The following is a 23,092-nucleotide window of genomic DNA, read 5'->3' on the forward strand; positions in this document are numbered from 1 at the left end:
GCATTCAATGACGCTTCACCTTTATATACAGTAAGGTCCAAAAGTCTCTTTGGCTTTTACCTGTTTTATATTTGTATCGCCAGGCATTCTATGACATCAGAAGAAGCTCTTTGGAACATTGTCAAATCAGGCTGGGATCATCAGGTTTTGCACAAACTTGTGGAGTCCATACCAGCTCAAGTGCACACTGTCATTAACATATCAGCTACTAACTTAGAATAATCTTTTTGTAAATATATCAAAGATTCAACTTTTCACTCAAATTGTAAAATAAAGTGTTACATTTCAAACAAATGCAAAATGGAAGTATCTTCAATAGTGGTGTCAGACTTTTGTATCCAATTTTTTTGTTTATAAAAGAAGTATAATGGTTTGTAGATCTATAATGAAATATTGAATAAATAACCATTTGAAGCAGAAATGACTTTTTATGACTGATTTATTGCAGCCAGCAATGGCAAATTAACAGTAAACTCCATACAAACTATTATACAGGAAACAGCACAGGTACAAGATGCTTGCGCACAATATCAATCCCCAATCCCCTTTTTCTTACTTTCAGCATGTTTAGCTAAGATTCTGAAATCACAAACATTGAATGACAACACAATCATAACGCATCTATTTGGCTAAAAGGACATGTATCCGTTGGTTTACCTTTGGTATGAAGAAAAGCGCAGTGAAGTATCTTAAGTATAACAGATTATTAAAAGAGAATTCCACAATCAGCATTTAATGGATGCCTGTTATCTGATACTGCTGTAGATGCAATCATCAAATAATCTATGTGTTAAATGGTAATAGACTCACTTACTTTACTATACAAGTATTATCAAGTAACAAGGACGAGTATGAAATCAGCACGTGAAACTGTTTAAACATTCAGTACATATGTATACATGTCCCTTTTTCCTCAAAAAACAAAAAGAACAACAACTTGCTGGCTCAACGTACAGAATGCCAATTCAAAGTTCAAGTCACTTAGTGACAATTCACATTTGATCAGAAATGTTTTTCTAATCAACATACTATGGCACTGTGACATGCAAGCATTCATGCAAGCATAAAAATTACAGGTCCAATGTATGTTTAGAAGATTCTTTATTAAATGGTCTTAACTAACTTAACAATTGCGGCATGATGAACAATATCGTACAAACCAAAAGCCATTGTGTCTGACCTGCCTTAAACGCATAGCCAATACACCAAGTGATTCCAATAAGAAAAACAATTAAAGCAATAAGGTTAGATGGAAATACAGGCCGCCATTTGTAAATGATAATCTCCAGCAGCTGTTACTTGTTTGTGAGTGAGTGAATGGAACAATATCCTGTACATAAAGTGACTCATAGTTCACAGTTGTTCCTATTATTGTATTATCACAATGACTTCTTATAAATCTGAAAAATCTCCAGGGACATACAGGCTTAAAGTATATGGTGTGTCCTTGGTGCAAGACTCAAGACAAAATAAAGGCAATCTAGTGGTCATCTTCCAAACAAGAGCAATAATTAATACAACTCGTTAATAAAAATGTTACATTTATTCTATTTTCCATCAATAGCTTTAAAATTTAAACATAAATAACTCTAAATGCTACATATATACATGTTTTTTAAGTAAGATGAAAACCTTTTGTGTTGCCAATTGTAAATCGAACCATTAAGCCAAGCATCTTTACATTAAAAGATTATGTAAATTGAAGATATCAAATAATCTGAAGCAGGATGACTACTGATGGTAAATCTATTAACCTTCTTTTGAATAGCCCAACAATTATATTACAATATGTCACAATATGTTTAAGTACTGTGGGTATGGGAAGTGCAAAGTGTAAAAACAGCTTGGTTTATAAAACAAGTTTCTGAAAAAATTGCATACATTAAATGAATACTGTACACAGACGAGCATATGGCGGCCAGATATTGTCATTTGAAATTGGCGTAGTCTGAAAAGATGTCCACAAAATCCTGAACCACTCTGTAGCAGAAGTCATATTGTTCCTGAGTGAAAAAAAGCAACAAATATTAATATGACCCCAAAAAAGAATGTATGTACTATTGAGCCCCTCTCCTGTCATGTGTATGACCTACCACTGTTTGAACCATGTGAGGTCTCTGCATGCGTAAACTCTTCACTGACTGGAACACGTCCAGCAGACCCTCAGCTTTCACCCTCTCCAGAATGTTACTCAGAGCAATAAAGGTCCCAGTTCGACCCGCGCCGGCACTGTGAAGCAAAACCAGGAGTCAACTATTAACATTGATAGTCAAGGTTTGATGGCCTGTAAACAAAGCATTCATATGAAGAGATGAATTCTGGAGGAGTCAGTATTTATGCTAATAAAATACAGTATTTGCCAAATAAGAGAAATGTTTACTACAATAGACTGAACTCGGTGTTTAGAAAGCACAATATCAATCTTTTAGAACATTTCTTCCGAATTTTCTCTTGAAAGGTCCAAGTAATTGAAAATATGATTACCCAATATGCAGAGAGAAAGGTGACCTTTGTGTAATAGTTCGAAGACTCACTTAAAGATGTGCTAATCCTAAAGCTTACACTAATCAGTCAGGTAATTCACTGAGTCAATATTTACAATGATAGAGATGGAGAAATAGAGTGGGAGAATGAGTGAGCGTTAGAGAGAGAGAGAGGCAGAGCCATGGTCTAGCCCCTATCCCTAAGGAATGTGAGAAAGCTTTAAAAAGCCCATCTTAGACAAGTGGTGATGAAGGAATCGGAGGGAGTGATGACACCGTTTCCTGTCATTAGCTCATTTCATCAGATTAATAACGATGGGAGTCTAAGGAGATTTCTCTTGGAGAGCTTTAATTGTCTGTGGATTGGAGGATTGGATCAATCCCACTGGGCTGAGCTGCATTAGAATCACTTCACCTGAAGCTAGATTCCGATCAAAGCTTTCACAGTTGAGTCTTTATAAAGGATCACATGAATGGTTTAGGCACAGCACACAAGGTCCAAAACCCTTACCCTGGAAAACGCAAAATAAATTTGAACAGTTTTTGAGAAGGAAGATATTTGGAATTAAACAGATTGGGGTTGGGAGGTTGTGATTTGTTTTGAATATTTTCTGATGTTTCAGTTTTAGAACTGGAAAACAAAGAAAGTTGACAAGCCTGTTGATACAACGGAGACTGAGCGAGAGAGAGAGAGAGAGAGAGAGAGAGAGAGAGAGAGAGAGAGAGAGAGAGAGAACACAAGGGAAGAGACAGAAAGTGATTTAAAGAGACAGTCTGTGGATGGACACCGCATGTCCCTTACCTGCAGTGAACTATGATGGGGTGGTTTCCAGACTGTTGTTGCTGCCTCTGCACGGCAGCGACAATGTCAATCATTCCCTTCCCCTCCACCGGTATTCCGATCTCCGGCCAGCCGTGGAAGTGGAAGTGACGGACGTGTCGAGACTGCTTCTCCTGGACACGGACAGGGAACATATGTCTCTAAATCACAGGATGGGTTTGAAAACCCCTCAAAATGGACATCGCTAACTTAATCTATTGAATAATACATAGACCAATACCATGCAATAGATTGGACCCCAGGAATAACTGTGGATTTCCCAGAAAATACACAGTGTAGGGCTATCTTACAGAACTACATCAGCAGCTGCTGAAACATTGGCATTTCGTTGTGGTTTTTATATTATCTTAGACTCACTGGTCTGTATGTGAGCACCATGTCCTTGAGAGTAAAAGTGTCACAGAGCGTGTCACTCGTCAGCTCAAGGGTGTAATCTCCAAATGTTACACTGCCCTCTGCTGGCCAGTACTGGAAACATTTGTCCTAAGGAATTAAAAAAACACAGATCATTCGACACAGATACTGAGAAGAGTTCTGTATCTAGCAAAAAAGATGTAGGTGCTCTGCTCTCATATATGTTTATGAACAATGAAACCGTGTGACCCTCCAACCGTTCATGAGGGTGCTCGACTCCCAGGACTGCGTTACCTGCTCCCGCTCCTTTAGCTCGGTGAGCATGACAATGGAGTGACACCTCCACTCCCACACCATCCTCCAGAAGTCCTCCACCGTGTGCTGCAGGGGCCCCTGGGTGGCGATGAAGTGGTCTTTCTGACGGTAGCCCTGAACACGGGCGCGGGGGTCACAAACGACACAGGGTGAGAACGCGCGTCGTTTGCGAAGGCGACGCAAGGGGCCGTGCGGGGACGACAGCGAAGAAACCTGTACTCACGTCGATGAAGGAAGCGTTGATGTAATCAGTGAACTCCTGCCCCCTTTTCACCGATAGAATGACCCGGTTGAAGTCGTCTGAAGCGAAGAGGTAAAAATGGATATAAAAAGGGAAAAAAGACGCTAAAACTTCTCCCTGCTTTGAAATTGAGTTGACAGAAAGCCGATAACTTCAGTGGTGTCATTAGAACCAAATATGGTGCCGACTGACTTATTAAGACGGAAACTCGTGTCCGGCACTGAACACGAGCCATATACATGCCAGCAGAACTTTGATGTTAGAAGGTTGTGATGTATTATGGAACAGTTAAGAGTGTCAGAGTATTCCTTACATGGAATGATCTGAAGCACGCGGTTCTTCTTCATGTTGGCAGGAAGGTTCCCTGTTCTCATGTTCTCCTTCATTATGCGGACATTGGTCAGCTTCTAAGGGGTGGGGGTGGGGGGGGGGGGGGGAGGAGTGTTTGGCAGGGAGAATGTCACTCACTGTGCTTCAATTAGGTGCTAGGGCATGTAGTGCACGTTTAATTGTCAATAGAGCTCTAACACCACAGCCAAGGTGTTCTGGAAAGATCTGGAATCACCCTAGTCTTGATGGGAGAAGACAGATCAGAGGAGAGTAGGGAGACAAAGGAGGCACTTGAGGAAGAGGATGAGAACTGCATGTGTTTCTGTCTATTTTTGGACGTCTGTGTGAGTGTGTGTGTGTGTGTGTGTGTGTGTGAGAGTGTGTGGGTGTGTGTGTGGGTGTGTGTGTGTGCACGTGTGGCCTCACCCTGAACTCTTCCTCCAGGCCCAGCCTGTCAAGGGGAGCTCTGGTGTTGTGGAGCATGTGCAGATGACCCTCCAGGGAGCACACATCCAGCTCTGTGTCCCCATACAGGAAGTACTCCAACAGAGCTTGGTAGATGAACGAGTACTGCATCTGAGTGATGGGAAAGAGAGGGGACGAGAGAAGGAGAGAGAGAAAAAAAAATAAACAGGATTTTCTCTCTTTGGCCTTTTCTCAGCTCACGGAAAGCTTCCACACCACGGAGCGGTCTCAGGGACAAACCTACATCCGTCTGGACGAGTTGACAGCGCTGCTCTCGTATCCTGGTGACGAAGCCGAACACGTCCAGACGCTGCTCTATGTGCATCATGTCGATCATGGCGTCGATGACGATAAAGGTCCCGGTCCGCCCCACCCCCGCACTGAAGGTAGAGACAGGAGAAGGGGCCCACATCAGCATCTTGGGCCCAGTATCAAATACACCACAATGACCTCAGATGTCCACCGTGGTACGGTCTATCTTTCGACTACTAGAGAGTATGACGATATGCTGTAAGTAAGGGGAGGTTTAAAAAGAGGTCAAAGAGCCAGAATTGTTTGCGATTAGGATTATGTACATCCCTCTGATCACCATATGCTGCTTGTTGTCAGATGTCGGCAATGGATTCCAAGTCCCCCCAGTAACGGGGGGCATCTGGGTCATTCAGGCAGTCAGTGTGTATGCACGTGTGTGGGGGAGGTGGGGAGGGGATTATAGGGGACACCTCAATGGGGCCCATTGAAGGCTCCAGGCCCTCTGTCTCCCAGCTGCCGTAGCAGTTGTTGCAGCGAGCCCTGGCCTTCTAATGTGGATTTTTTACGTCAGAGCACAACGCCCACTATCTGACTGACCTCCCTGGAGCTGCTCTCTTGGTTCAAAGCACCGCATCTCAGTTCACACGTTCACACGTTCACACGTTCAACTTTCTACGTGTAAACATCCACATGAACATCGACAAACTCCAGGCAAAGCATACCATTGTCAGTGGCTTTGGATAAAAGTGAAATGTCATGAATGTCACCCCTTATATGTGTTACATTTAGTCATTTTAGTCATTTATTTTGTGTTTTAATGTCGCCGCCGAAGAACGGTCCATACGTCTTTACCTGCAGTGCACCACGACGGGTCCAGCGTATGAAGGGTTGACCGTCTTCACCTTCTTGAGGAACTTGAGCATGCCAATGGGGGAGAAGGGCACCCCAAAGTCTGGCCAACTGGTGAAGTGGAGCTGGGTGACCAGACGAGGCGGTCTGGGCCCGTCGCTCCTCTGCTGCTCAACACACACACATACACACACACACACACATGGTTACACACATGGTTACGCACATGACATACTCACACACACATGGTTCCGCACATAACACACACACACACACATGGTTACGCACACAACACACACACACATCACATAGTGTCTAATAACACGTTTGTTGGTGGCAGGAGCTTACACAGACACAAGATGATACATATACGTACATATTGTATGCAGAACCTTCGGATGGTATAGTCCACCAGGACAGTAAAGTCTTCCATTGCTACTTTCATGTTGCCGTATATCCAGCAGCCATTTTCCGGCCAGTACTGGTGACACTTCTCCTGCAGAGAAGCAAAGGACAAATGTTGCAGGGGATTGAGGTTATTACACATGGGGAACACAGGTTTCCATAAGAATCGGTCTAAATCTGTCAACGATTCTACACTGCGAAGTGTGAACTCATTAATAAGGGCCTCAGACTAATTATAGTGCTTTATCAAAGGGCCTCATCGCCAATTATTCAGTTATTGATCCACTTCTATCTCGACTCTGACTGTTAAACCCAGTGTTTTGCTCATCATCGATCATCTCTCTGAGGTTCAATACGACGGGATGCCTATAACGCTTGGTAATTTGGCTGAGATGACACATTGCATGGATTTCTAGCCGAGAAAGGGTCAAAGTAATTATGCTCATGACTTGGGGTTGTGAAGGGGCAAACCGACCCCTGACACTCAAAGCACTTCAGAACATCCAAGGTTTCAGAGACAAGCCCTCTAAGCAAAGGATAGCTCAGAAATCACAGGAAAGATCCTTTAAAAAGCAAAACAATCCAAAGCGGAACCCCACCTCCTTCCTTTCTTTTAGATTCGTCAGCATTACGATAGTAGCAGTCTTCTGTTCCCAGACCATCCTCCAGAAGTCAGCCACTGTGTCATGCTTTGGACCTTAGGAAAAAGAAGCATATTACAAACATATGCATGTTGTTCTCACTGAGTTTTTGTTTAAAAGAACCCTTTCAGCTATGAAATGAGAAGCCTTTACCTTGAGCTGCGATGAATTTATTCCTCTCTTTAAAGCCCTGTAGAAGAGAGAGGATTTAACCGAGAAAATATTCAACTTCAGTGTGTCAAATTCCCACGTCGTTAAGAATGATTTCAGCCATAGGTGAAACAATATGCTGACGAAGAGCGATGCCTAAACACAGCTTCAGTACGTAGAGTATTAAACAACAACTCACATCAATGTATGAGGCGTTGATGTAGTCTGAGCCCAAATGTCCATCGATCTGAGCTAGCACCACTCGGGAGTGGTCGTCTGTAGGGGAGAGGTGAAGAAGATGGAACAAGTTCTAGGCTCACTTTACCGATACTCTGTTTGTTGACTTGGTAATTCAAGCTTGAGCCTGCTACCGTAGCTGTATTGCTACCGTAGCTACAGCTGCTACCGTAGCTACAGGACACATAGATCTGGAGGCTCCATCACTTACATGGTAGGATGTTGGGGTAGCGATTCTTCTCCCTGTTGGTCTCCTTGCTCGCCTCCTCAAAGGAACCGTGGTGGAAGCAACAAGGCAAGGACTACACACACACGCGCACACACACACAGGAAGCAACATCAAGAGGACTTTCATGCATATTCAACCATGCATATCAATCAGATACATTTTCTAGTGACCAGGTCCACATCCATGCATATTTCACAGCGTGTCTAAAACGGTGAACTCATTAGCTCACTGCATCTCCTCGTCACGGCACTTCAAGTGCCAGTCTATTCCCGAAACGTTGGGTCGGAGGGAGGAAAACCTACGTTGAACTCCTCTCTGAAGAGCTTGCAGTCGTCGGCCGAGCGGATCCGGTACTCGTCCTCCAGAGAGTCCAGAGGGATGGGGAAGTACCTCTTGGAGGGAGAAGGAGATCTGGGGAGGAGAACCACCGTCTGTTCCCCTGGGGGGTGGTGGTGGTGGTGGTGGTGGGTGGGGGGGGGTAGAGCCACAGGACAGGGACAATCAGAACAGCGTCTCTCATCTCCCGGTGACGGGAGGAAGCATCATTAGGGAGCGTCTGTACTTATAATGTCCACAGTCCGGGTTCCCTCAAACATACCTTGCTCTTCCAGGAAGCCATTGGGGATCTTCTTATCGACTGAGGTGACGAGAGCCTTCCTGTGGCTCCTGAACCTGACCAGAGACACAGCGAAGGAGAACAGAACAGGAAATAAGAATCCGTTCATGTCGATGCATAACCCCCCCCCCCCCCCCCCCCCCCCCCCCCCCCCCCCAAGGCTTTTAGCTCAACAAGTTAAAGATATGGTGACCTACCATCTGAAAGAGACAAAGCAGTTATCACTCATGAGGAGCGAGCAGAGTTTCCTTAGCTTTAGGAGAAGTGCCCACTGACTGAATAGAGAGCCCAAGCAAATGAGCCTATGGAAGGGGTGTAATCACATTCTTTTCAGCCTTTGTTTTCTGTCTGTGAAACTGCAGCTGTTGGTTGGATACCCCACCCCCCCACCCCCCCACCAACACACACGTCTGCACACAAGTAGGGGCCCCCTACACACACTCGAGAAGGAACACATGGCGATTGGTCAGCTTCTCGAATTTGGTCCGAGTGGAGTGAGGGCAAACAGAGTTGAGAGGGACGCCAGACATGCAGCTTAGGGGTTATCTCTACCTACCTTAGGAGGTAGACGGCGAGGAGGACGATGATGAGGAGGAGGAGAGATATGACCAGTGTTGACGGAAGCACATGGGTGCCCTCGGGGGAGGGATTTTCTGAGGTAAAAAGGAGGCGAATGAAATGTCAGTCAGATGAGATTTTGAAAAGGAAGATTCCGTTTGTTGAGTCCCAGCCATAAGTACTCACCTCTGGTCTGATTCCCATATGAGGAGTTGTTAAAGGGTATTGTGGCTGCGGCCAGAAACAACACCATTGTCACTGTGGATAAAAACCCCAAAAGAATGTATGTGAGAACAAAGTTACAGTGCAAAATATCAACCAACTATTAATGGTATATTGTGTCTTTAAAAAATAAATAAAAAATACATTCTTATTAATTATTTAAGAAATGGCTTCAGAAGAACTTTTTCGTCTGTAATGTCTATGAATGCCCACTAGAGGGCGCCCATAGACAAGCTGATGCTGCCTTAGCCCTGGTCCACAGATGTCCTGTGGCCTCTCTGGAAATGAGAGTATGATGTCAACAGCATCTGACAGTGTCGCTTCTAATGCTAAAACCGTTTCCTGTCCTCCCCTGCCATGTCCACTACACTGAGCAGCCCCGTCCATCACTGATGACCTAATATCCCCCAGAATAACCATATCCGAACCAAACAGGAAGCATTATCTCATAGGTGGCAGAAACCAGACCCATGCTGACAGCAGTGGGAGCCTCGACACTGCAGGACAGATAAACATCATCTCGAAGCATGGTCTCACGTTGCAAGGTTGTTGCAATACAAGATCTCCCGACGACATTTCTCTCTTACACACCACAGAGGAGATTGAGAGGAAATAACAAGCAAAGTTATGTGTCAGAAATGAAGGCTGACCGACGTCGCAGAGATTTTTGATGTGACACATTGTAAGATGTTAGAAGACGAGTGGCATGAGGCGATGTGATGTAGAGCTTAAAGGAACTTAGAGCATTAAGATAAAGAGGCGTTTCTTGGCTAAACACTTAGCCCCTGAACAGATGGCTGGTAGCATTTAATAGCAACCTAGCACCCCCCCTCCTTTCCGTCCTCCCCTTCATCTTTTCCCTCTCTCTCTCTGTCCTTGACTTCTTTTTACAGCACGCTCAACACAACTCACATGTCGTAGCCTATATTTCCATTGCTAGGTTTACACGCCTTCATCACAATGCAGATACATGTGTCCCTGCCATGCCTAGGGGCTTCCCATTGAGTCACAATGTACGAAGGAAGAATGACCAAGCACCAAAAACTGGGCCTCCCTTCAGATCCTGTATCTGAGCTGAAGACGTGACGTATCATGAACTACTACATGAACTGTTACTGTCGATTTATACTAGTATTAGTACAATGTTGTAATGACATGAAGCAAATATTCATCTGTCCTAATCAACCCCCCTCCATTGGCTTAAATGACCTCAGTGCAGCGAGCACAAGAAGTGAGACAGACTCGAGTGCCCTCATTTACATCCCATCAACCTCGCAGAGCTGGATGCTTTGGATGAAGAGAATAATTCATGGTGTCAATTTAGCTTCAGCAAAAGTGGGTCATTTTGAAAGGTCTAGGCCTACTTTGTGACTTTTTGGAGACAACCAAGATCCCTGTGGCCTGTATGCAGAGCTATTTCTCTGCAGGAAACGAGGGTGTGTAACAAACGGCTGCCTCTGTTGAGGAGAATGATATCGAGTAATGCCAGCCAGTGCACGCCTACAGGCTCAAATGCTGTACACACACACACACACACACACACACACACACATATACTTACACAAACGAACACTCACACACAAACAAACGCACACACTCACACACATGAATATACACACACATACCCACCCACAGGGCATGTCCAGCCTATGGGCCATATGGAGCAGTGGAGGCATGATCTCTCTCTGGCGTTAACAAGCTGACAGAGCCAACACCTGTTCTCCTCAAAACCCCACTGGGAAAATCACATTCTATCACACACCGACAAACACACACACGCGCATATATGTACACACGTATACATACATAGCCCTCAATTTAATCTTGATATGGGTGTTTGGAAGTCATTGCAGAGGTCCAAATATGGCAATCACCGATTAAAGCCAGTTGGCATAAATGTTGATTCAATTCTCAGAAACAGTGAAATGGTCTCGACAGGACAAGACACCCAGCAGTAAGAGGAACTTCATGGATTCATGGACGTGCAACCGCGAGGGTGTTGAAACATTTCTACGATGTTGCAGAAGAGAGCAGTGTGATTCAGTGTCTCTCTGCAGACACAGCTAGCATGCAGACAATGTCATTACTCCAGCCTCGCCCGCGACACACGCTATGCAGATGAATGCTTATGAGGGAGCGGAGTTGTGCTGCATCACCGGCCATAAGCACGCCACAGCAGACACTGAGCAACGCCCTGCCCTTATTATTATCCATCCGGAATGCAGCAACAGGAGTTGCTGTAGCAGGTAATGCTCTGAATGTTTCATGGAAGAGCTGGGCTATACACTGACGATCAATGGGTGTTCGTTTGGTGTTGGTACAGTACAGACCGGGCCATGAAAAGAGTCAACAAATGCTGTCATCTGTATAGATGCTCTGATGACCTTAGGTATGCTATCCGAAACTCCCTCTCTGTCCTCCTCTAGCCCCAGCGGAAGGCATCTCCAACCGAGAAAAACAAACACCTTGAGAAGTGCCTGGATGTGGGCGAGCATTTGAGGGAATTTGACACAAAACCAGTGGAGGAGTCTTAGTGAGGCTCCTGAACAGAAACAGCTCTTCACTGGAAAGAAACAGCACTTCCCCACTCAGGTCTCACCTCAACTTCCTCTCATGACAACAGTAGAGAACAGAAAAGACCGTTGAGCAAAGTGCCATTAAATATAGCCCTGCTGGTCAGGGAAACATATATATTTTTCCTTTCAGCAGAGTTGTAACCTTTTAATGTAGGCCAAGCTATCTCTATAATTCAAGCGGACGGAACTGAATCTTCCATTTCCAACCGGAGAAGTAGACAAGCTCTAAGATTTGAGAGGTTTTTCCTGTGCTATCTCCTTTTTCTCCTGCAAGGGTATTCATTCATATTTCACTGTTTCAACGACACCATTTGGAAGCGTTCTAAATCAAAACATATTTGGACAGACACTGGACTGTGCACTGTGTTTAATTTGTACAGTACGTGATATACATTTGTGTTTGTGTGTACACAAAAATGGTTCAATGCTGAACGCAGATATATTGACCATAAGTTGTAAAAGTACCTCATTCAGGTAGAGGGAGATAAATCCAATGTGACCTTGAATTACAGTGAGTGACGGTTGCAGGATGATTAATCCCAATCATAAAATGGAAAATCCTACGGTCTTCCAGATAGACCAACAATCTCTCTAAAACACACAGTATTGCACAGATGGATGGCAACATGTGAATGTCCACAGATTGATACAGAAATGTCCACACGCATACATACACACACATACACACACACTCATAAACACAAACAATCAAATATACATACTCAAACACAATGACAAACATACACACGCACACTGCACATACGCACATGCCTTGGGTCAACACACACATACATCCAGGTGCACACACACACACACACACATTTTCATCACATTTGCAGACATGGACTGTATTTTTCAGCTGATGGCTGGTTTGTTGATTCCGCAGGTTCATGAGGATCAAAGGATGCTTCAGTACAGGATCACCCCTGAGCTGGTAATACTGTAGCATCAAAGCCTTCACGCAGGATGGACAGTAAGGTGCAGCATGGAAGCAAGACTTTCAAAGAGCCTATAGTGTTCAGGACTTGACCTGGCACCTTGTGAGGAACTCACAGCGATGGAAGTTTATGATGTGTGTGGACGTCTATGATGTGCAAATTATTAAAGAGCTTTTGTCAATACAATGTAAATGGAGATTTGTAGAATGCTGCATTATGCTTTTGTTATTTGTGTTATCATTATAGATGACCCATAGGTGGGAGTAATGGTACAGATCACACACACGATTCCGAAAAAAATTGATTGTTTCTCTCACCAATGTCAATGATTTTCCTGCATAACAAAAACAAGGGTATCTTTTGTCTGATGTCCAGAAAGAGGAGGGCGAAAGCAAAAAGCTCTTGTCACATCAATCTATTCAAGGTTCCGTTTGTTCATGTTTTTTTTTCCCCGAATCAATAAAGATTAAAGGAAGAGTTCCTCTTTCAAGGTTGTGAGATGGATAGTACAAATACAATACAGATATATATTTTTTGATGTAAGAGAGAGAGAGAGAGAGAGAGAGAGAGGGAAAGAGAGAGAGAGGGAGTGAGAGAGAGAGAGAGAGAGAGAGAGAGAGAGAGAGAGAGAGAGAGAGAGAGAGAGAGAGAGAGAGAGAGAGAGAGAGAGAGAGAGAGAGAGAGAGAGAAATAAAGAAAGAAAGAAAGAAAGAAAGAAAGAAAGAAAAAGAGACAGACAGAGGTGGAGAAACAGTCCCTAAACACAGAGCATTCACTGCAGCTGAAAAACACACTGCAGCTGTAGAACAAATCCATGTCGGGAAGCCAGCTAGCAAAAAAGACAGACAAGAAGAAAAAAGAGATGAGAGGAGATGCGATGAAAGCAAAGGAGGAGAGCAGAGGTGAGAGGAGGGTGGAGATGTCTGGGCTGGGTATTGCAAGAATGGGAAACTGTCTTCCTGGGACAAACATTCTGTCTGAAAGCATCAGAATGAAGGATGATGCTTATATATGCAGTTCACACAAGCTAGCAGGTCATGCTAGCTAGCCTCAGACAATTCAGTAAAGTGCCAAGCAATCATACAGCAATACTGTCCCCTGCCACAGTTACCATAGGGAGTAGGCTGGTTGCCATAAACAGTCATATCCCTGTGAGGGCAAAGGCCTCAGTTTTTGGCATAGGCTTTATTTTCAGCTTGCATGAAAATACTCTCATCTACAGCACACTCAGTGACTATAAACTACTGAAGCAGGCTTATAATACGCAACTTCAATTTATTTTCAAAATCTCCATAATCGGGTTTTAGTCATGTATTTCACACAAATTACTGTGTCTGGGGCTTGAGGTCAGTGAAGTCAAGTTAGAGAACCAGTTGTAACATAATTAACATATAATTATGTTAATGGTGAGACACTGAGAATGCAGTGTCCCCCCCCCCCCCCACACACACACACTACATCCCTCCCGTGAACCCCTCCATAACTTCAACCCACACCTCCTTCAAGGAGCAATTCAAGTTCTATCTATCTATCTATCTTTTTATCTATCTTAATTAAATTAATTTGAATGGGTTTCCTGCATCGATAAGACTTGGCCGTGACCTGGGTAAATGCTGAGGTGTACTCACAGTGTTCACCGTTCCAAGCAGAGGCAGCAACAGTCTTTGTGTACTATCTGTACTATCTGCTGTCCCTGCTATTCCATAGCAGTGGTGAAGCTCTGGTTCGCTCTCTAACTGGATCTGCTGGGCTCTGTACCATGAACTCAAGACCACACTCACATCCTCTTCCCACCAGGACACACTGTGGTTGAGCAGTGGAGGCGTGTCTGTAATGGCTGACAGCTTTAAACTTAGGACATGACACACGGCGTGATTCTGTGCGACCGTCTGCATGGATACATACTAGACAACCTACAGGGAGGAGAGAGAGAGAGAAAACGCAGCTTAGATACAGACTTCAACATTGACATATTACTTCAATAACATAAGCCATGACTTTGACACTTGCGTGGCTGTAAATCGGGAGTTTTTGTTTTTGTCGTGGATGTGAAGGAACAGCGGTAGAATGCGTTGTGTGTCATGTGTGGGGTGGCAGGAGCCTGTCTGAGCAACACGGCAGAGTTTTCACAATATTAAATTGTGGAGATGAAAGCCTAGAGTAAGCGGGAAGGGTGTGTGTGTGTGCGCGTGTACAGTTTGTGTGTGAGAGAGAGTTGATATGCTTTGCTTTGTCTCCTCTACACTGTGAGAACCATCGTTGTTCAAACCAACGCAGTGTGGCAAAGCAATTCCTGAAAAGAATTAACAACCCCTAATCTCCAAGCATGCAAAACAAATCCCACCCACATACAATGTTTCGGAATCATGAAGCATCCAAAATCAGTTAGGGCCCCTTTCAAAATAAAGATACAGAACAATAATTCAAATCATGCCAGGCTAACATGATCACAAAACTATATTTATTTTCCAATGGACACCCACCTTATTTTTAGAAGGTGCCCCATCCATAGTCTGTCCATAAAGTTCAGTGCGCTGCTCAGTGCTACATTTAGGACTCTGAGCGCCACGGTCTGATACAAAGGCTGTACTGTGACGTTATTCTATGGCTCTAGTCAGCTATGTGAGAAAAAACATGCCACTTAGTGCCCACTCACTCCCATATCTCCCCACTGCCTCCACCCACAGGTGTAGCAGACAAAGCTGTACTGTTGATGCCTGGTTGTCACTAGGACAAAGGAGAGGGGAGAAGACAGAAAAGAAGAACAGACAAGCAAAGCGAAGAGAAGTAAAGTGAAGAGAAGAAAAGCAAAGAGAAGAGATAATAGTCCTGGTGTAGATGAATTACTCAGTCAGGGCTAGGATGAGGAAGTGTGACTCCATTACAATTCCTTAGCTTACTTGATTTGATTGTACAATCAGCAGCAGAGATGACCTACAGGTACTGTTCTCAAAAGGGTTTTATGTGAATTTAATAGAACTGTTTACAGGCTCTTTCGACTGACTGTAAACATAATGTAAAAGCCAATCCTTGCACAATCGTTTACTTGCATAATGCCCACACAACATCAGTATGAAGTACCCTTTCCAGAGAAGTCCCCATTGTTCACTTGTCCCATACTGTTTCAAATAACTAAGAGTAGCCTGTAAAGTAACAAAAAGATGATACTGCACAGTAAAATGGGAATACAGTGTCAGAAAGAAGCACAAATGTTGCAGACTAACATGAGGAATGTACTACTCAGCTGTGTAGTCCAGCGCACAGCAGACCCAGCAAAGAAGCAAGACTGGGGGGGCTGTCACATCCTAGTGTTCTCTCAGCAAGCCATGCACTCTTACTGTTAATCGCTTCAGTATATCTGCCAATCATGCATGAATCATTCACTTCCTTTTTCTGGCAGCAATTGTTTCTGTTCTCTGGAGTTGCAGGGAAAGTGATATTCCAAAACGGGTTGCGTCGGGCATCAATTTTTTTTGTTAATCAAACTCTATTATACTTAGTATTACTTTCCAGATCCTTAAAGTACTTTAGGTGATGAAGCACTGCCAATGTGTAGCCCCGGCACGATGCTTGGCTGTCAGTGGGCACTCAAGCAGTTAGCTCATATGAGCAACAGGGAAGCTAAGTCCATTCTTGGAAGGCAGTTGGATAAAGCTAAGTGAATATGCAATAATTGTTGTTTGTATTTTTTTATAAAACTCTACTGCAAGCCAAGGCGTACAGCATACTTCCACTGATGAAAAACGATTAAAATGAGATCGATATACATAATAGAACACTAACAATAACCATGTTGTACTGTACCAGACAACATTAAAAGGGCTACAAATTTATTGAGAGGAGCACAGGCCTGTCAAGACCACAACAACTGTTCAGCCCTGGGGCCCAGAAGATCAAAGACTGACTGGAGCTCAATGAAGAGTCTTGGCTGAAGAGAGGTACTTACTGCTGGCACATCCATCTCCAATCCTTCCATTGACTGCAAGGGTGGACATGTTCCAGTCATTAAAGTTGCACATGAGTCATCTCAGAGCACTCCTTGACTCAATCCATAATTCATGTTTCACACATTCCATTACATTCCCATATTGAATCTAATGCATAAGTCTTGTTAAAAAATACAAACTAATATTGGACAACTTTGGAATTGTTTGACTTTGCTCTTCACTTTGCAGTAAATTGGTGTATGTTACAGTATGGCATTGTCTGCAAGATTCAGATCCGCTGTTGGATTAAAATTTGGTTTCAAGTTTAGTCAACTGAGACTTTCAAAATGCTGTGTGAATGCACCACTGTTACGCATAATAGAAACTATCAAGTATGACATAACTCAATTCAAATCAGTATTAACAATAATACTGAGAAGGAATACTAGTGTTTTGTCCTGTGGAATGCATGATGATGGTTTATGACTCAATCCAGTTCCTATGAGTTCAGAGAATCTGAAGTTTATGAAGGTCACATGCTCAGCTATGCTTTCATTACGTACCCTCATGGGTTATTGATGTCTCAGGCAGGCACCAAGGTCCTGTAGATCTTCTGAGATCTTAAACGTCTACCGAAGCTTGATGAATGGTGGTTTAATGTACACTCAAACACGAGTCAACATCATTGGATTAGGCCTACGTGAAAAAGTTCCACTTAATCAATGTATATTTTTTAGATATTTATATATTGAATAACTACAGATTGGTTTAAGTTGGAGCAAACTACTGTCTGCATCTCCATATATCTCGGACTGACTCTGATACTGAGTGTGGGTGAATGAGTACAAACTCAAGCGGCTGACTCCAGTGATCTCCACCCTCCAGTTTGAGGGCACCAAAATTGACACTTCTAGGCCACAGCCTAGGCGGGACTAGGCTCCGACAAACATGATCATTACAATTACATCTCTACAACTCCCATGTCTATGTGGGGACAAATTTCATCAGCTGCTTCTCATGCTCATTCAAGTTTGAGACTTTATTCTTTGACCATTGCTTTCATAATCAGTGGCTCCATTCATGAGAATGAGAGTATGACCATAAAATATACTTTGTCAACAGTTCAAATCTCTCTGGCGAGTCATGAGGGCAAGTTGATGAAATCAACCCATCTCATTTACACTTCTCGCTCTTGGTTACCATGACTCCCTAATGGCCAGTATCAGAGAAGCAACTATTTTTTTCCTACAGCGTTTGTTCAAGGAACAAGCTTGTCTAACACTTCTCATTGACCAAGTGACAACACTGGCATCCACTGTTCTTGAACGTTTCTCTAAAACCTATAAGTCTGATCTCAGACTTCAAGCTGAGCTTGTTGAAGCCCTACAGTATATTGAACCGGCCTACTCTGTAAATCAAAGGAGTAGTGTAGAGACATGTATGCAAGCTATGGAACCGGCCTGGACAATTTGTCTTTCAAAAATACAACTCTAACTAGAAAAGCAGTGGCCTTAAGCTACTCACAACTGTTTCAATAACAGTGAGTAATTTTGTACGACAAGAACAGACACATGCACCATCCCACATCCCCTGCATGGACCACAGGCAATTCCAGTCCCACGCACTTTATCGTTATGATTACAAGGAAACAATGTTCTCCTCCAGTGGCTGTCCCTGCTGTACCGAGTGCTAGGCAGGCCGTATCCATCCACTCCCCAGAATGAACAGTGCCACAGTAAACTCAACACATTACTTAAACAAGCTCTCTCTCCCACACGCGCAGACACACACACACACAAACAAGTACACAAGGTACACAGTATCAGCCCTGGTCTCCTAATGTAGCTTAGCGCAACTTTGGTTTTCGTGTACACCAATGACGCATGAAAGTCCAAATAAAAACACCACCTTTCACAGGCTCATATGTTTATCACTGCAATTGTAATTACACAGTCAGTATCTGACATTTTTATAGCTTCACTGAGTGGAGATGCCCTTTGTCTCGCCCAAGCCTGCTCACTAAAACACACATTAGCAGGCTCCCTCTACAAACAGGACATGTTAGCGTCATTTACCTTAGCGTAACAGGCCTGCACAGATCACAATCTCATAAATTTGGGTGGTGCTGAAAATGTAAAGCCTTCTAAAGCGACATTTACTTAAATGAGACGTCTATAAACTTTTGGGGGGGGATTACAACATGGAATGCCTCCTTCATTTTGTCCTGACTGCTAGCCTCAAACACACCTAGAAACACACCCTTGTTTAAGATAAAGTGTACATAGTTGATTGTAAATCACTTTGGATAAAAGTATAGCCTCTTCTCCTTCCATGGGTGGTGCAGCTCAACCTTCCCTATTGGAACCCCATGGACAGCAAACACCCCCTGCGTTCGCACGTACAATATGAATTCTGAATGAATGACGGATGATGTGGCCTTGCTGTTTAGTTTTTGTCATTTGCAAAACACAAAGACATCAACACAGTCTACAATGAACTCCCTAGTGTACTTGTTTTAAAGTCGGTTACAACATACTCTTCGGTACTGTTGTGCTGGAAACCCCCACTTACATTTACATTTAGTCATTTAGCAGACTCTCTTATCCAGAGAGACTTACAGTAAGTACAGGGACATTCCCCCCTGAGGCAAGTAGGGTGAAGTGCCTTGCCCAAGGACACATTGTCATCAAACTGGCAACCTTCTGATTAATAGTTCAACTCCCTAACCGCTCAGCCATCTAACCCCCACTTCAACTCTGGGCAAAAACTATTTGTAATAGAACAGCATATGTGGTGAATTCCCCCTTCAGTGTGCAGTAGAAACAGCTCATTGACCCTTTCACACTGATATTTGCCTCAGACAGGGCAACATGCCCCTCCCTCATCCTCCCCCCATCCTTTTCTCATCCCTTCATCCATCCCTCAGCCTCCAAACTGTACCTGATTGAGCCATCAAGTCTGCTGGATTCGATTGCAAGACAGTAATGCAATTGTGCTTCTATGGTGACCACTGAATGATTCCTTAGACAGATGGCGGTCATTTGAGCAAACATTGTAATAGCAAGGAGGACCGTATTCCTGGCATCCACTGATCACCATGACATGTAGGTCTAAAGTTGCTGTAACAAGAAGAAGTGGCAGTCCTCGGGGCAACAGTCAACAGGGAGAGGAACTACTCAGTACAAGGCGATCGTGGTAGATTTGAGGAAGCACAAACCAAGATCCACTTGCTAGAATACAATCAGGCCAGGCTATATCATTGACATTATGAACAAGGGAACAACTCCAACTCCAAGTCATATTTTAAGGATTGCCACCACACGAGTGGTGGAATGCATCATCAATGGCTAATGCATGTGGAGTATGAATCAGTACCTACACACATGCAGTACAGAGTATGTGTTGCAAAGAAGATAACTCAAAATAATGATTTTGGATTGAAGAATTATTTCAGGGATGGATCTGGAAAGATCTCCACATGCTGGTATAGGTATAAATTGTTATCATAAAGTTTAATAACGTAGGCCTAGATAAAAATAAAGTATGAATGCCAGACAGGGAATTAAGTTTAGGCAGTGGGCCTGACACTTTGCCATCTTGTGTTCTTAGCCTTATTTTCCAAAGCTGACTCAATGGTGCACATTTAGCAAATTTCGAAATGCTTGAATTCCGATTCAGGGTTGGGCTAACCTGTGATTTGAGACGTAAAAATCAATCAATAAACCTCATCCCTTAACGGCTCCGTTACAGTCACCTCAATCTGACTCTTCTTACAGAAATTGTGGACGGTGTTTTCATCAGACTGCCATTTAATCGTTCATGGACCCACTGAAATGTTCAATCCTTGTATTTTAGCTCTAACATCCGATGTTTTGTAAACGCTTTGGATGAACGTTGAACATCTTAGCAGGCGGGTTTGCTCTACTAACCCATATAACAGTGGTCTGTAGGCTATGCTCAGCCGCGTGCTCAACTGCGATCTACGCTAAAAAATATAGGATTTAATTTTGCTTTCGAGGGAAGAGATATCGTGATTTGTTTCGGCTATAAAACGGAGATTATAGTATTATCAAACAACCATGTGAGTGGTATAATAAACAGCTTAAACATAATGTCTATAGGCTAATGGCCCGTGCCATCACGATAATGCAAATTGATTATCCTATTAGGTTATTGTTGGCCTGCACTTCAGTTAACGGTGTCGAAGGCTATCTACTGTATAGTGTAATGAAAATATGAGACAACCGCTGTGAAAAATGCCTATAGGCTAAATGATCTTACCTTGCGTGTGGGCGATTTGCCTATCTCGCGGAGCCGGATGATTTATATAGTATTTCTAATGGCCTAACCAAATAATGACCTTGTTCGTTATGTAAAGTGTCACCCAATTTCAATAAGATACATAGCACTAACATAGCCTACATATTCCACGTAGCAAATCTCCGAGGATGCGCTTCAACACTGTTCCGCAGATGGATTCGCCTCATGACAGTCCTCAGCATTCAGCAAAACGAGCGTAGACACTCCCCCGGGCGCCGACCAAGTGTATTAGCTGAGGCCTTCAGCATCCTTCAAATTCCTCCATCCTCCTGAATCCAGTAAATCGATGCTTTCAAGTTTTACGTCGCCATTGACACCAGACATCTATCGTTGCTCATTAATACATTTTTGACGGAATATAGCTAAATTGGAGCAAACCTGAAAAAGCTTTTTCTCATGTTGTCACATGTAGTTTCACTATGAGCATTTAGAACCCAGGAAAAAAACAGCATCTTGCACTATCAATAATCTTTCATTGGCATGTCTTTTGTTAAAAACAATGTCTCAAATGCTATATACATTTACATTCAGCAGACGCTCTTATCCAGAGCGACTTACAGTAAGTACAGGGACATTCCCCCCGAGGCAAGTAGGGTGAAGTGCCTTGCTCAAGAACACAACGTCATTTGGCACGGTGGGGAATCGATCCGGCTACCTTCTGATTACCAGCCCGACTCCCTCACCGCTCAGCCATCTGACTCCATAATATACAATTAAAAACGAGTGGCATCTGTACAGATCTCTTTATCATGTCTCATAATACTAGTATGGAAACATAAAAATGGTGACTTACTTTATAAGAGCAATATAAAAGAAGAAATGTTTCATGCTACAGTGAGAGTCAAGTGCTCAGATTCAGCTATGCACAGTAGAGCCATCTGCTGGCAAATGGCTCAAATCACTAATACAACACCGTAAGTTGCTTTATCTAATCGTTCTCACTGTATTTGCATTTGAAACGTTAACGTGCACTACAGAAAACCTATATATTAAGTACAACAATGTCAATACTACAGGCACATTTTTCAAAGAACATCTTTAATTGTTATTGGACATGTGAAAACATAAGTAAGAGCTGTAGATAAACTATTTCCATTTCAATACATAATACATTGTTTTAATTTCATATACCAGGCCTCACATTTCACATCTATTCTAATGCTTAGTTTCATGTCGACTCCTGTGTTAAGCATGCTGCAGTTCATTAAAGCTGTTTTGCAATTGTAATTGTGTCCTGCTTGGATTGGAGACAGCCTATGAATATTTAAAGAATCTGATGAACTCTGTAATTACTCACAAAGCTCACATGTGGCTAAAATAATTTCTTATTGAGTGAAAGGGTGTAGCATTACTGGGATCCAAATCCAAATTCATTATACATGTGCGTCAATCTCTATTTTGTCGGTGTGTCTGAGTTACAGTAAATCGAGTCGAGATGAAAAACGTCCCTTATCTCTCTCTTTCTCTCTCTCTGACACACACACACGCACACACTCCCTCTATCTTTTTCACTCAAACATTAAATTGAATGTGATGCTATGTGTGGAAGGGAAAAATCTGAATACTCATGAAACACCTACTTGGTATCACTGTAAATGCTTTTCTACACAACAGCAGAAGACACCAAGTGTCGTTACATGTACAAGTCGGAAACTACTGCACAAGTTTGTGTAACAGAATCAGTCAGCCAATCACGGAACTGTTATAGTAACACTAATAGCCAATTGACTTGTAATTGGTTTCCGGGGGTTCCTTTTCATGTGAGCACACCTCTCTCTCAGAGAGACTGGGACAAAGCACAGTATCAAATAACCCTTTGTTGTGTGATGGCTAGTATAGGTAGGCTATCAACATCGTCAATTGATGTGTTACACATTTACAGTAATACATATTTGAGCGAAGCGGGAACAATGCCTCTTAACCACTAGTATGGAGCTGAGCATCACCATGACTGTAGTACATGGTATGGGTCAAATGGGGGCAGTATTGAATTACTAACAACATAGTCAAGGCACCACCATGACTAATGCCCAATGTCAGTGAACACATTTTATTTGAGAACCATTTAATCTGCAATTCATTTTTCAAATATGTCAAATACTATTATGGTAATTCCCTTTAAGTTCCAATGCAAGAGTCACATT

The 23,092-nt window shown here is 43.1% G+C and overlaps 1 protein-coding gene across 1 annotated transcript; it reads right to left on the bottom strand.

Moving 5' to 3' along the window:
- Positions 1-450: 450 nt before the first annotated feature.
- Positions 451-21,117, bottom strand: LOC124473616 (receptor-type tyrosine-protein phosphatase epsilon-like). Its single transcript, XM_047029225.1, has 21 exons — positions 20,910-21,117; positions 14,331-14,615; positions 9,153-9,224; positions 8,965-9,061; positions 8,391-8,464; positions 8,095-8,231; positions 7,775-7,865; positions 7,526-7,602; positions 7,330-7,366; positions 7,135-7,232; positions 6,507-6,626; positions 6,134-6,297; positions 5,274-5,409; positions 4,991-5,140; positions 4,548-4,641; positions 4,217-4,293; positions 3,973-4,107; positions 3,682-3,807; positions 3,286-3,437; positions 2,094-2,229; positions 451-2,003 (listed from the first exon to the last, which is right to left on the bottom strand). Exons 3-21 carry the CDS (start codon positions 9,217-9,219, stop codon positions 1,929-1,931), a joined length of 2,043 nt encoding a protein of 680 aa, XP_046885181.1. The 5' UTR covers positions 9,220-9,224; positions 14,331-14,615; positions 20,910-21,117; the 3' UTR covers positions 451-1,928.
- Between the last annotated feature and the right edge of the window lie 1,975 nt (positions 21,118-23,092).

Source organism: Hypomesus transpacificus, chromosome 11 (genome assembly GCF_021917145.1).
Source record: "Hypomesus transpacificus isolate Combined female chromosome 11, fHypTra1, whole genome shotgun sequence".
Classification (NCBI taxonomy): Eukaryota; Metazoa; Chordata; class Actinopteri; order Osmeriformes; family Osmeridae; genus Hypomesus; species Hypomesus transpacificus.

Bases quoted from the DNA above. Each gene is read 5' to 3' on its own strand.
- LOC124473616 (XM_047029225.1), bottom strand. From the start codon at position 9,219: ATGGTGTTGTTTCTGGCCGCAGCCACAATACCCTTTAACAACTCCTCA. The intron at 7,603-7,774 runs GTAAGTGATGGA...TCTCCCCTACAG, and splicing joins CTACCCCAACATCCTACCAT to ACGACCACTCCCGAGTGGTG. The intron at 7,233-7,329 runs GTAAAGGCTTCT...CTTTTTCCTAAG, and splicing joins TAAATTCATCGCAGCTCAAG to GTCCAAAGCATGACACAGTG.